The sequence below is a fragment of the Lagopus leucura genome, unplaced genomic scaffold (assembly GCF_019238085.1).
Source record: "Lagopus leucura isolate 7727_CA_CO unplaced genomic scaffold, USGS_WTPT01 34907-1_obj-0_obj, whole genome shotgun sequence".
NCBI classification, from domain to species: Eukaryota; Metazoa; Chordata; class Aves; order Galliformes; family Phasianidae; genus Lagopus; species Lagopus leucura.
This window is the reverse complement of record NW_024967992.1, coordinates 21,108-34,085: the sequence shown is the minus strand read 5'-3', so window position 1 is coordinate 34,085 and position 12,978 is coordinate 21,108. Positions and strand designations below refer to the sequence as shown.

The window sequence follows — 12,978 nt, the reverse complement described above, 5'->3', positions numbered from 1 at the left end:
CACCAGAGTCTCAGTGCTCTCGGAGGTGAGCAGGAGCAGCTGGGGCTTTCAAGTGCAACAAGGGATCACAAGGTGACCACTGAGCTACCATGAGGTGAACCTTGGGAACCACGGAGATAATATGAGGGCGATGGTTTTGACTGGGAGATGATGAGGATAGTATGTGATGGTCATAGACTAACTACAGTGAGACCCCTGAGTTCCCCAATCTTCCCTTCATAGTGACCTCAGTAGTGTGGGCAGAGGCAGAAGCAACAGGGTTCTTCATTTCTGACACTACGGTGGTGAGCACTCACATGAGGGCTGTATTCAGGGCCCATACAGGGGAATGCCCAGACATGTCTGCATTCACCCAGACAGCACTGGTAAGAAAGGAGACTTTGGTTCAGGCTGTTCCTTTCACCCACTGCCTCGAACCTCCTCCTCGTGATAAGGCAAGTCCCTGCACAAGGAGGATCATCTCTTAGGGCAGGGAGCTGAGCTGCACAAAGCAGATAAAAAGCTTTGTGGTACTGGTCAGAGAAAGATGGGTGGTTTAACAATACTACTGCAACAGCAGACAACACTCAGGAGGAGGCAGCCTGGTCCGTGGTGACCCACAAAAACAGAGCTCCACTTCAGGCCTCACTCTGCAGCTTGGAACAAGCAGGGATCTCCTCTAGAGATACCTGCACCTCAGCTGCCTTTTCTTCTCTGAAGTGTCTGTACATCAGCACAGGCAGCATGGGGAATAAATGGGAATAATCTGAGAGCTGTGCGAGGCTGCAGAACCATGATCTTACGGCTACCGCAGAGACACAGTGGGACAGCTCTCATGACTGAAGGCCGACGTGGATGGTTATGACACTGTTTGGAAGGACAGGCCAGCAGGGCAGGGACTGGACTTCAGAGAATCACTGAATCATTACGGTTGGAAAAGACCTCTAAGGTCATCTACTGCAATCAGCCACCTACCACCAAGAGCACCCACCAAAACACGCCCCTAAATACTACATCTGTCCTTTGCTTAAGCAACTCCAGAGACGGTGACTCCACCAATTCCCTGGGCAACCTGTTCCAATAATCACTTTTCTGAGAAGAAATTCTTCCTAATACCCAACCCGAACCTCCCCTGGCACAACTTGACTCCATTCCCTCTCTTCCTATCACTTGTTACCCAGGAGAAGAGGCCGAATTCCGCCTCACCACAAACCCCTTTCAGGGAGTTGCAGAGAGCGATGAGGTCTCCCGATCCTTCTCTGGACTGAACACTTCCAGTTCCTTCAGCTGCTCTCCATAAGATCTATGCTCCAGCCTTCACAGCTCCATTGCCATTCTTTGGACACATTCCAGGCCCTCGGCGTCTTTCTTGTTGTGTGTGGTCCAACACTGAACACAGCATTTGAGGTGAGACCTCAGCAGTGCTGAGTGCAGAGGGACGATCGCCTCCTGCTCCTGCTGGCTGCACTACTGCTGATACAAGCCAGGATGCCATTGGCCTTTTGGCCTCCTGTGCACACTGCTGGCTCACGTTCAGCTGACTACAGACCAACACCCTGTCATGGCTTTATGATTTTTGGTGATTGGTATTCCACACATATCACAACATGATGTACTACACTGGAAGTAGAAGAGTTAATGCTCCAGTTCCATAGATTGTGCATAGATCTCGGTACCTGCTTCTCAGAAGAGAAGAACTACATTCTACATACCCCAGAGGACTTTGTGCTATTCTGTTTCCATTTTCTTTTCAGAAGTAAAGATAAAACTGTTTGCATAGTGTGAGACGTTCCCTTTTTCCTCTTCTGCTTGGCCTGGCTAGACGTCTCATCTGCCTCAGCATGAGAGTAAGGCCTTCGGTTTTTGGACACTCTCTATCTTTTTACTTGACTTATTAGCTTCAATTCTAATTTATTGTATTATAGTGTGTTAGCTTGCATTCTGATATATTTTTTAGTAAACTAGTTTGTTTCTCCTCAGGTTGTTGCTGCTGTTTTGTTTCTAGGCCCATCTCCCTACCCTTTTCCATTTTTCCCTTTCCCTTTTCCCCGGGCCCGGGTCAATTGTTGACAAACCCCCAGGTCTGTTTCCTCTGCTCAGCTTTTCAGCCACTCTGCCCCAAGCCTGTAACCATGCCTGGGGTTGTTGTGTCCAGAGTGCAGGACCTGGCACTTGGTCTTTGTGAACTTCAGCCCTATGGCTCCAGCCATTAGACAGTCTGTCCAGGTCCCTCTGTAGGGCCTTTCTACCCCTTAGGCAGATTGACACTTGCCCCTAGCTTGGTGTCATCTGTAAACTTACTGATGATGCACCCAATGCCCTCATCCAGATTGTCAACAGAGATATTAAACAGAGCAGGATCCAGTACTCACCCATGAGGAACACCAGTGCTGACTGGTCGCCAGCTGGATTTATTGCCTTTCATCAGCCTTCTTGCAACCCTTTACCCATCAGGTCTGACTCCCAAGGGACCCTCCTGTTGTGGCTTAACCTGAGGTGGCTCACACAGCCACACAGATGTTTGCTCACCCCCCCTTCCCAGTGCCATGGGGCAGAGAATAACAAACAAAACAGTTATTTACTAACACAGAGGAAAGGAAAAGGATAATCATTAAGACAAATATGTCTCTATAGCAATGTATGTAACAAGTGATGCACAAGCAATTGCTCACCGCTCCCAGAACAATGCCCAGCTAGTCCCCCAAGTAGCAGGATTGAGCGAAATGAACTCCCACCCCCTTCAAAACTCCTTCTGCTTGATGTCATATGCCATGGAATATTCCTTTGGCCAGTTTCAGACAGCTGTCCTAATTCTCCTCCCTCCCAACTGCCTGGGCCCTTCGCTGTGAATGGCCTTGGCTCTGTACAGCACTGCTGAGCAGCAGCTATAAACATCAGTGTGTTAGCAACATCGTTTTTCTCCTGGAACAAAAACACAACATCATACCAGACACTGGGAAGAAAACAGTTCAATCCCAGCTGAAACTCAAAGCTGCTGATGGGCATGGAGGTTTCGGTGTGGGACTCATCTGCCTGGCACTGTGGCTCTTCTACTTGCTGTGCAGTACAGAAGGTGAGCAGTGCGGCAATGGAGGCTGTGCTGGGGGCTATGGCCATGCTGACCTCATCTCGCTGTGTTTCAGGGCACCCCATGCTTACCACACCAGCGAATGTCTGATTCCCCCAGACCTGTTGCTCTTCTTACTCATAAGGGAGCTGCTCCCAGCCTCCATCATCTTTGCAGCCCTCTGCTAAACTCTCCCTGGCAATTCCTTGTCTGTCTTGTACTGAGGAGCCCAGAACTGAACACTGTGTTCCAGATGTGGCCTCACCAGGGCAGAGCAGAGGGGGAGGATCACCTTCCTCAACCTGATGACCACACTCATTTGATGCACCCTAGGATACCATTGGTCTTCTTGGCCACAAGGGCACGCTGCGGGCTCATAGTCAACCTGCTGACCAGCAGGTCATCCAGGTCCTGCTCCTCAAAGCTCCTCTCCAGAAAGTCAGGCCTAACCTGTACTGACAACAATGACTGTGCTGTCTTTGAAGTGTTTTTCAGTAACTCTCACAATGACCTCCTCTGTAATTTTGCCAGGCACCAAAGAGAGACTGGCAGGACTAGAATTGTCAAGGTCTTCCTTCTTGTCCTTCCTAGAAACTGAGATGTTTCCCAGATTCCAGACAACTGGGACATCTTGCAATTCCCAGGATCCATGGATAAACTGCATGGGCCATAGATTTACATGCATGCAACTGGAGCAGCAAATCCCACCCACGTTCACAGTCCACTGGAAGTTTATCATCAGTGCAGTCATGCTCCTCAACTCAGGGCTCCAGGAGTACTACGACCCATCTACAGTGTTCAATGTAGAGGTGAAAAAACATGCATTCTATGACTGCTTGTTCTATGTCCCGACTTATGAGGTAATCAACCTCATCAAGTAACAAAGAGATGTCATCCACGATCCTCCTTTTGCTGGTTACTTGAACCTTTCCACTGTCCCCCACATTAGTGGCCAGCTTCAGCTTTAACTGAGCTTGGACAGCATAAACATTCCCCTCAGAATAGTAGACAGCATTTCTGTTGTTCCCCCATGTTGCCTGACCTGGCTGCCAGTGTCCATTCACTTTCCTTTCCACCTAAACTCAAAAACTCTGCTCAGATAAGCTGGACTTCAGTCCCGCTTCCTGACTACCAGCAGTCTGCTTCTACCTGCACAAGTGCTCTTGAGAGACGGCTCTTAAATGGCGACCAGCACTGATGGACTCCAGTGCCTAGGGCAAGAGATGCTGTTCTAGAGATACCACTTTAATTCCATACAGAATCATTAATTGGGATCACTGTCTTATGTTAGATTCCCACTCAATTGTCTCATCCCTTAACCAGTACCCAGAGGCTCTCAACCATGTCAGTGCCAACTCCAAGCGGCTTTGCATATCCACCCTCTCCCCAGCTGAAAGAGAGCAATATGCATAATTCCCATGCCAGGAAGGAAGGGGGAAGAGCATTTACATGGGCCCAAAACTCCAAGAATGGATCTAAGGTCAAGAAGGGAGCTACAGTCTATCCAAAGCATGGGAAAACTCTCCTGCTGATCAGGGAGATCAGGGAGAAATCAGGGGCTGACTGATCCAAATGCACCCAAGTGAAAATGTGAGCACCTCCTCCGAGCACTGGAGTGGCAATCATGACCCTCAAGCGGGACACATGTAGCCCTGCCTGCTGTGCTCGCAGAGGTATCTCTTACCCCAGCTGGGATGCTGCTTCTTTACAGTGCTCTCTTCTGCGCTCCATTCAGGGAAAGAGGCTTGCCAATTCAGGGACTTCTGAAGCTGGATGTCAATGAGTAAACTTCAAATCTGTGTTGCAGCTGTTGTGACTTGACTTGCTGACAGCAGTAAAATGTCACCAAACAGTAGTTCTCCAACAGGTAATGGAGTGGTGAGCAGGAGACGACAGAAAAAGCAGAAGTCGATTTTCATAAGCGATACCCAGAATGGGGAAGGGAACAGCAGGGGTTGGATCTGTCCTGCGACTGAGGTCAGGTACCCAAACATGGATGGGGTTTGTATTTCCCTGCTCTCAGCCACACACACCATTCCCTGCTGAGCTCACAGTGGATCTCCCAGTTCACACACACTGGAACACATCTTCATTACAATGAGCTCTCCCTGCTGGCTGCACCATATTACCTGTCAGATGAAGGAGTTTGGGGACTCACAGGCTCTGTCTCTTGAGAGGATGTGCAGGTAGGGAGACAGGAACTGAAATTAAAGCTCTGCACAAACTCAGGGCACATTTATGGACTGTCTCCTCTGTGGATGCGCTTGTGGGAGTTGAGTTTAGAACTGCTGCTGAAGCTCTTCCCACACTCACAGCACTGGTAGGGTCTCTCTCCTGTGTGGATTCGTTGGTGGACAGTCAGGTACGAAGAGGTTTTGAAGCTCTTCTCGCACTCAGAGCACTGGTAAGGTCTCTCTCCTGTGTGGATGTGCTGGTGGTAACTGAGGCTGGAACTGCTGCTGAAGCTCTTCCCACACTCGGAGCACTCAAAGGGTCTCTCCCCTGTGTGGATACGGTGGTGGCACTTCAATTCAGAACTTCTTTTGAAGCTCTTCCCACACTCTGAGCACTTGTAAGGTTTATATCCCGTGTGGACGCGCAGGTGGACAATGAGGTCAGAACTGCTTTTGAAGCTCTTCCCACACTCAGGGCACTGGAAGGGTCTCTCCTCTGTGTGGATGCGCTGGTGGTTGATGAGGGTGGAACTGCTCTTAAAGCTCTTCCCACACTCAGAGCACTTGAAGGGTCTCTCTCCGGTGTGGACGCGCTGGTGGATAATGACGTTGGAACTGCTGCTGAAGCTCTTCCCACACTCAGGGCACTTAAAACGTCTCTCCCCTGTGTGGATGCGCCGGTGGTCAGTGAGATTTGAACTGCTACTGAAGCTCTTCCCACACTCAGGGCACTTAAAGGGTCTCTCTCCCGTGTGGATGTACTGGTGGTGGATGAGGTGGGAACTGCATTTGAAGGTCTTCTCACATTCTTGGCACTTAAAGGGTCTCTCTCCTGTGTGGATGCGCTGGTGAGAGGTGAGGTGAGCACTGCTTTTGAAGCTCTTTGGGCACTCTGGACACTTAAAAGGTCTCTCCCCCGTATGGATGCGATGGTGGACAATGAGGTCAGAACTGCTTCTGAAGCTCTTCCCACACTCAGGGCACTTAAAGGGTCTCTCTCCTGTGTGGATGCGCTGGTGGCGGATGAGGTTCGAACTGCTTCTGAAGCTTTTCCCACACTCAGAACACTTGAAGGGTCTCTCTTCTGTGTGGTCCTGCTGGTGGATAAGCAAGTTGCAACCTTTTATGTTCCTCTTTTCACACCCAAGGCATTTAAACCGAATGTCTCCTATGTGGATGCTCTGGCGGTTAACAAGGCCAGAGTTCATTTTAAGGCTGTTCCCACACTCAGCACGTGGGTTCTGCCTTTTCTCCTGGCACACTTCCTTGCTCCTTGCATCTTCAGGCTGTTTTTGACCTGTGCTGCAGTCCAGGAGGTTCCTCACAATCTCACCCTGAGGGTTTCCCTGTTGCTTCTTCAGGTGCACTCCCTGCTCCAGGCCCCCTTGCACATCCCTTCTGGCTTTTCCCACCAAGGCACTGCCCCACTGCCATTTGGCCACATCACACTTCTGCAGGACCTCCTCTATAGCTGTCATCCTATCCTCTGCTGGATGACAGAGGAAATCCAGAAATAATACATTAAGCCAGAATACTGCCTAGTCAGAGACGGCTTCTGCCAGCCACAACCTCCTCCCATCCCCCACAGGCTCACCTGGGCTGAGGACTCCTGCCATGTCCTCCAGGCCATGCACACCTGGGAGCCAGGGGTCTTTCCCTTCCTCAAGCAGGGAGATCACCACCGGTTTGGAGGCTGGAAGTGACATTTCAGTGATACAAACACTGAACATGAGAGCATTTCTATCATTCTGGCACAGCTGCTTGTCCAACAGCTGCACTATGTGTCTGTCCCTGCACACTTCTGAAACCACTGTAATGGCCTGAATGACACTGGCCCTGGTACAGTCTGCCTTCCTTTGGATCCCAGCATGAATTTTACATCTTCAAAAATTGTACAGGGATAATTTCTTTAACGTTCACATTAGGTTGTTTTATTTCTATCCAAACTGTTCAGTGCCCAAGGCTTCATAAAGGTTTATGGGAGTTCAAAGAGAAAGAGTAAAAAGGTAAATAAATAACCAAAGAGTTGTCAGGTTGTTGGAGCTAGTGGCACCATGCAATGCAGCCAAAGACAGTTTGCAGGAGCTGATCCAACTCCTCCTGGCTGATGCCTGCTTGCCAGCCAGTGACTCTGGGTCTTTTCTCACAGTGCTGAGCACACTGATCCCTTCTGAAATTCATGTGAAACTTATTTACATTTCATTTGTTGTGCGGTTGTATTAATCCATTAGTAACTGCATTGCAATTATACTGATTGCAGAGGCCCTGATTGCAGAGGCTCATTCTGCACAGCCTAAGGAGCCCTAACAAGAAGGAAAGGTTGCAAAGCCCACAGACTCGTACGTCTCCAGTATCACATCCTGGTACAGCACCTGTTGTGCAAGGTCCAGCAGAGCCCACTCCTCCCTGCTGAAATGCACGGCCACATCTGCAAAGGTCATGGGCTCCTGCAAGCAGAGGCTCCTTGCTGAGAACAGCCAAGGCCCACAGAAGCAGCTGGCAGAGGAGAGAAACTCCAGTCCCAGTGGCTTCTTTGTCCCCAGCACATAAACACTGGCTGAAAGCACTTCCCTCTCCCCATGTATTCACATCCCTCACCCAATGGCCTCTCCTGCGTGCTTCCCAATGCCCCTACCTGAGATGGATGTGCTGTGGCCATTTGTTGCTCTCCTGCAGATAATGTGTCAGGGATGATCACAGGTGAAAGGTAGAAGTTTCACAGGAGCCTGCTGGGACAAGACAAGTGGCAGGGGAGGTGTGAGGGAGTGCAGCAGTCCCTGTCCAAGACCAGTCCTCCCCAACCCATCTGAAGGGCATTGCTTGAGGGTAAAAGCCACCTGGGACTCAGACCAGCAGCACTGCACCCATCTCCAGTCTTGTCACATCACTGCTATACCACTACAGCCTCTCTACATTATATCAACCAGTATATTGCTGCTTCTCCCATAAAAGTATATATTGTTATAGGATCCATACATTAGAAATCTGTGATGTTTGCGCAATGGCAACTAGGGATACCAGCTGATTACAAGAGTCATGAACTGAACCACAGTCCCAAACACTCATATGAATGGGCTCAAGACAATTGTTAGAACTGAGAAACAAGAGATCATTAGGGGCTGTAAAAGCATAAAAAGGTGGAAAGGTGTTCTAGGCACAATGGCAAGACTGGACATTACATACGAAGCAAGGGAGAACAGAAACAAACTGGAACAGGGAGCAGAAATTAAAGGAAAAGAAAATAACTATAAAGAATTGTAAACAAATTTCCAAAAGTGGAGTAATGCATCATGGAAAAAAACTCATTAGTCCTTGGCAATCCTAGAGTTACAGTTCTTAATCAGCCCACTAGTATTGTATTCAGTGCAACTGTAGCCCACCAGAAACGAGGTAACAGTGAAGGAAAGAAGGGTATTTTAGTCCCTCCACAGACAGTGCCAGCAAGGAAAGGAAAGCACTCCCAGTTCCTTCAACTCCCAGAGGGATGGTAAGGCCTGAAGGAAGAACAAATAGTGGCATTGGGACTGCCTTGTCAAGGAAAAGTAGCATCAGTAAGTGAATAATGACACCCCATATGGATATACTAATTCCTGTTGGGCTTTAACGACTATTGGCAGTCTTTTCAAGCAATAAAGAAGCACAAAGCTTAATCTAAACCTAACTGGGTTCTGGAAAGCTGAGCGTGCAACTCAGACGGCAAAGAGTTAAGATCACCAATGTAAACAGAACAAAACGCTGTGCTCCAAACTGCCGATTCCGATTCCTACCTCTCTGGTAAGAAATGCATGTCAGTCACTCACCCTGCAGCCATCACGCAGGGCTTTTAGCACTTTAAACAGACGACTGGCGCCGTTCCTTCGGTTCAACTGTTACTCCCTCAACCCCCGCACAAACAGGCAGGCTGCAATGCCTGCATTTTGCAGAGCGCCTGCACACGTTTGATATAAAAAATCACTGATGTGCCACCATGCCCCATGGGGTGGGATTTCTGAAGCGACCGCGGATCTGAAAAACTGCAGTCTGTGACTCGCAGCTGTTTATGCCGCACACGCTCCAGTATTACCAACAGATCCACTCCCTAAAGATACGAAATTGCACCGACCTACCGTAAACTTCCAATGAAGGGAACTTGCCCTAAAGAAGCAAACCCCCTTCCCAGACCTCGGAAGATCGACACAGCCGCCTTGTCGCACGGATACAGAACGCGGATCCGCCGTTTGGCCAACAGGAACGCGCTCGGACACCGGGTTCGGGATCACCTCCCGCACCGCTCCTCGGCGCAGCGCCGTCCCGGCACCGAAGGGACGGCCGCTCTGCCGGTCCCTAACCGGGACCCCGGCAGAAGATCCCACCCGCACGGCGAGGAGAGGCCGCAGCCCCGAGTCCAGGCCCCGACCCCGGGCCGCTTCCCCGCCGCGCCTCCGATCGCCGCCCGCGCGGCCTCATCGCACGGAGCGCGGCTCCTCGGGGCGGGGCAGGAAGCGGGCGGCCGGCGGGGCCCCAAGGAGCTGCGCGAGCGCCGAGCCCCGAGGCGGGGCGGGGGTTTCGGGTAGAGGTGGGGGTAGGGGGAGGGCTGCGGTTACGGGCTGGGTTTGAGTTATGATTCCTGCATCGCCCGATGAATAACAGCAGGTCTGCCAAGGGTTTGCAGAGATTTGGTGTTTGGCCCTCTGCTGGACTCCTTCTAGCAGAGCCGTGTCTTTCTTGAACTGGGGAGCCCGGATCTGGACACGGTGTTGTAAATGCGGCCTCAGCAGGGGCGGGATCATCTTGCTCGATCTGCTGGCCGTGCAGGTGCGGTGGGGCTGAGCAGCGTGCACAGCTCACCTTCCTGAAGCAGAGAACGAAAGCCGAGCGTGAGGGGAAGCTGCAGCACGGGAATGGAAGGGGTCGGCTTTGGTTGGAGCTCCGCCTTCTGTTTGCTGTCCCAGAGCTGTTGAGTGAGGAAAGAATTCAGCGCTCTGCCTGGCTCATCCTCACTTGCTCTGTTGGGAAGAGTCGGCTCTCTCCTGGACGTATGTGGGGAAGCACTGAATAGAAGTGGTGCTGCCCTGGAAATGTTTCCATGTGTAACACAAGTAATGGATATAAGCTGAAGATCCCAGGCATCCATACAGACTGGAAGGAGCGGTCCTTGAGAGCAGCCCTGCAGAGAAGGACCTGGGGGTCCTGAGGAATGAAAAGCTGGACATGAGGCAGCAGTGCTCCTGCAGCTGGGAAAGCAAGTGGGATCCTGGGCTCCATCAGCAGAGGGGTGGCAGCAGGGACAGGGAGGTGATCGTCCCCCTCTGCTCCGCTCTTGTGAGGCCCCATCTGCAGCACTGCGTCCAGGTCTGCAGCCCCCAGTACCAGAAAGACAGGGTTGGAGAGGGTCCAGAGGAGAGCCACGAAGATGATCCGGGGACTGGAGCACCTCCCCTGTGAGGACAGGCTGAGGGAGCTGGGCTTGTTCAGCGTGGGGAGAAGAAGGCTGCGGGGTGACCTCAGTGCAGCCTTTCAGTACCTACAGGGAGCCTACAAACAGGAGGGGAATCAACTCTTTGAAAGGGGAGATAGCTGCAGGGGTGGATTAATAATTTTTATAGTGCAGCCAGCAAAACCATGTCCCACAGTGCCTGTCATGTGTCTCCACCTTCTAAGGACCCCAAAATTTCATTCTTGAGCAGCTTCCTCTGGAGTCAAATCCTCAAAGTCATGGAGGAGTGAGTGGAGGGCTTTCCCTCTGTATTTTTTTCTCCCAAAAACATTTTCATTGCCAATTTCCCACATGTTTTAAGATGCATCAGCATTTTAAAACATGAGTTTTCTTCACTTCCTCTTGAATTTACCTGTTTTCCCCTGTCTTTGGAGCAAAACCTTCCAAGGGAGTCCTGAGTCCTTTCAGAACTGTGAGTGCAGTGCCCAGTGTGATGGAACAGGAGCATTTCAGATGCCAAAATGGATTGTTTTCCTTGTAGTGGTGCTATGGGGTGCATGGAGGAGGGGAACTCCTACTCTCATCTACTCTGGATGTTCACACAAGAGGCTGTGCAGTGAGAGTAATATCTTGGCTTGCTTAATTACAGCACATTTCACATTCATGGATAACCTGTGCAATAGCATCCATAGTCAGGACCCCTTGGTCCTGAGCTCATCTATACCCTGCATCTCTTTCTTGATGGTCTGAAGTTTCATGGACCCCTCAAGCTATGAATAATCCACCCTAATGTTGCCAGACCAGGTCTACCATGGCCACTTCAGTCCTATTGGCCCACTCTACTGGCTGGTTGTTTCAGTGTTCATCAGTGGCACAACTCACAGTACATGAGCATCTGCGTCATGTACCTTTACAACCACGTTCTCTACCTGGGCAGCAATATCTTTCCACAATGCAGTGGCCTTGATGGGCTTGCCTCCTGCTGCCAGTTGTTCTGCTTCCATTGCTGTAACCCCACCCCATAGGGCATTTGCTACTTAGTCAAGGAGTCAGTGTAGAGGTAGAGGACCGGTGACTTTTCTTGTTCAGCTGTGTCTAAAGCCATCTGGACAGCCTTCACTTCTGCAAATCGGCTTGATTCACCCTTTCCTTTAGTAGCTTCTGCAGCTCATTGTGTAGAAATCCATACAGCAGCTTTCCACTCCAGTGCTTCTCCACAACGCTACAGGACCCATCAGTGAACAGGGCGTATTTCTTCTCATTCTCTGGCAGTTTATCATATAATGGAACCTCTTCAGCACAAGTAACCTCCTCTTCTGGTGATATTCTGAAATCTTTGCCTTTGTCTGTAATCTCTTCTAAGATTCCTGAATGACCAGGATTCCAATTTTGAACCCTCTGTGTGATTACTGCGACTCACATACTCCACATAGCATCAGTTGCATGATGTATGGAGGGGATCTTGCCCTTGAACATCTAGCCCAGCACAGGCAGCCATACAAAACAACTTTCCCAGCTGAAACTAAGACAATAAGTAACCAAAATTTACTTTATTTTTTTATGTTTTTAGTTAAAACTTTAAAAATGAGAGCAACAAAACCATAAAACTAGTGATATTTTATCTTGTTTTTGTGAAAAAACAGTCTGGTTCAGTGGAAGCTGTTGCAATTCTTTGTGAGTTCTCAGGGTGTTTGTCAGAGATTTGTGATGAAATTTTACTCTTCCTGAGCTTCATCCTAGAAGTAGTTGTTCACAAATGCACATACTGCCAAAAAGTGATGACACGAATAGGTGTGAAGTGACACAATCACGTCACATGTGATTGTGAACTGAGGAATATATTTCTCTGGTAAGAGAGGTCTTATAAAATTCTAGTAAAGAGGCATAATCAGATTTTTGTGTTGGAGATCTGATTGCAACACTATACATCTCATTTGAAAATTTATAGGTAATATCCACTGGAAATGGAGTCACAGATATACCAAGAAATTGATTAATTTTCTGGCAGTCTTGAAGCCTATTCAGGAATTCCTTTATCAAGATGGAAAGTAAGGCTACATATTTTTTCATTGTCCACAGAACTGTGTTAAGGCAATGTGTCAAAATGCATGAATTTCTTTGCCATACCTTGAGTTATCTGATCAATGTCTATAAATATCTAAGGTGCAAGAGGCAAAAGGATGAGGCCAGACTCTTTTTAGCAGTGTGTGGCAACAGGACAAGGGGAAACGGCCACAAAGCATAGGAAGTTCTGCACAAATGTGTGTAAGAGCTACTTCACAGTAAGGCTGACAGAGCACTGGAACAGGCTGCCCAGAGAGGCTGTGGAGTCCCCTTCTCTG

At 49.6% G+C, this 12,978-nt stretch overlaps 1 protein-coding gene across 4 annotated transcripts; it reads right to left on the bottom strand.

Moving 5' to 3' along the window:
- Nucleotides 1-2,003: 2,003 nt before the first annotated feature.
- LOC122193390 (zinc finger protein 345-like) lies at nt 2,004-9,602 on the bottom strand. 4 transcript variants are annotated; one of them, XM_042894169.1, is made up of 3 exons: nt 9,327-9,602; nt 7,856-7,949; nt 2,004-6,314 (listed from the first exon to the last, which is right to left on the bottom strand). In XM_042894169.1, exons 2-3 carry the CDS (start codon nt 7,877-7,879, stop codon nt 5,283-5,285), a joined length of 1,056 nt encoding a protein of 351 aa, XP_042750103.1. In that variant the 5' UTR covers nt 7,880-7,949; nt 9,327-9,602; the 3' UTR covers nt 2,004-5,282. The 4 variants fall into 4 exon arrangements, with proteins under 4 accessions (XP_042750103.1, XP_042750102.1, XP_042750100.1 ...); XM_042894168.1 differs by having other exon boundaries at nt 7,856-7,946; XM_042894166.1 differs by lacking the exon at nt 9,327-9,602 and adding an exon at nt 6,815-6,913 and having other exon boundaries at nt 2,004-6,317; nt 7,856-7,944.
- Between the last annotated feature and the right edge of the window lie 3,376 nt (nt 9,603-12,978).

What these genes read in the sequence shown, in the direction of transcription:
- LOC122193390 (XM_042894166.1), bottom strand. Translation starts at nt 6,850, where the DNA reads ATGGCCTGGAGGACATGGCAGGAGTCCTCAGCCCAG. An exon ending in GGCAGGAGTCCTCAGCCCAG is followed by an intron (nt 6,318 to 6,814) that starts GTGAGCCTGTGG and finishes CTTATCCACCAG; the next exon opens with CAGGACCACACAGAAGAGAG.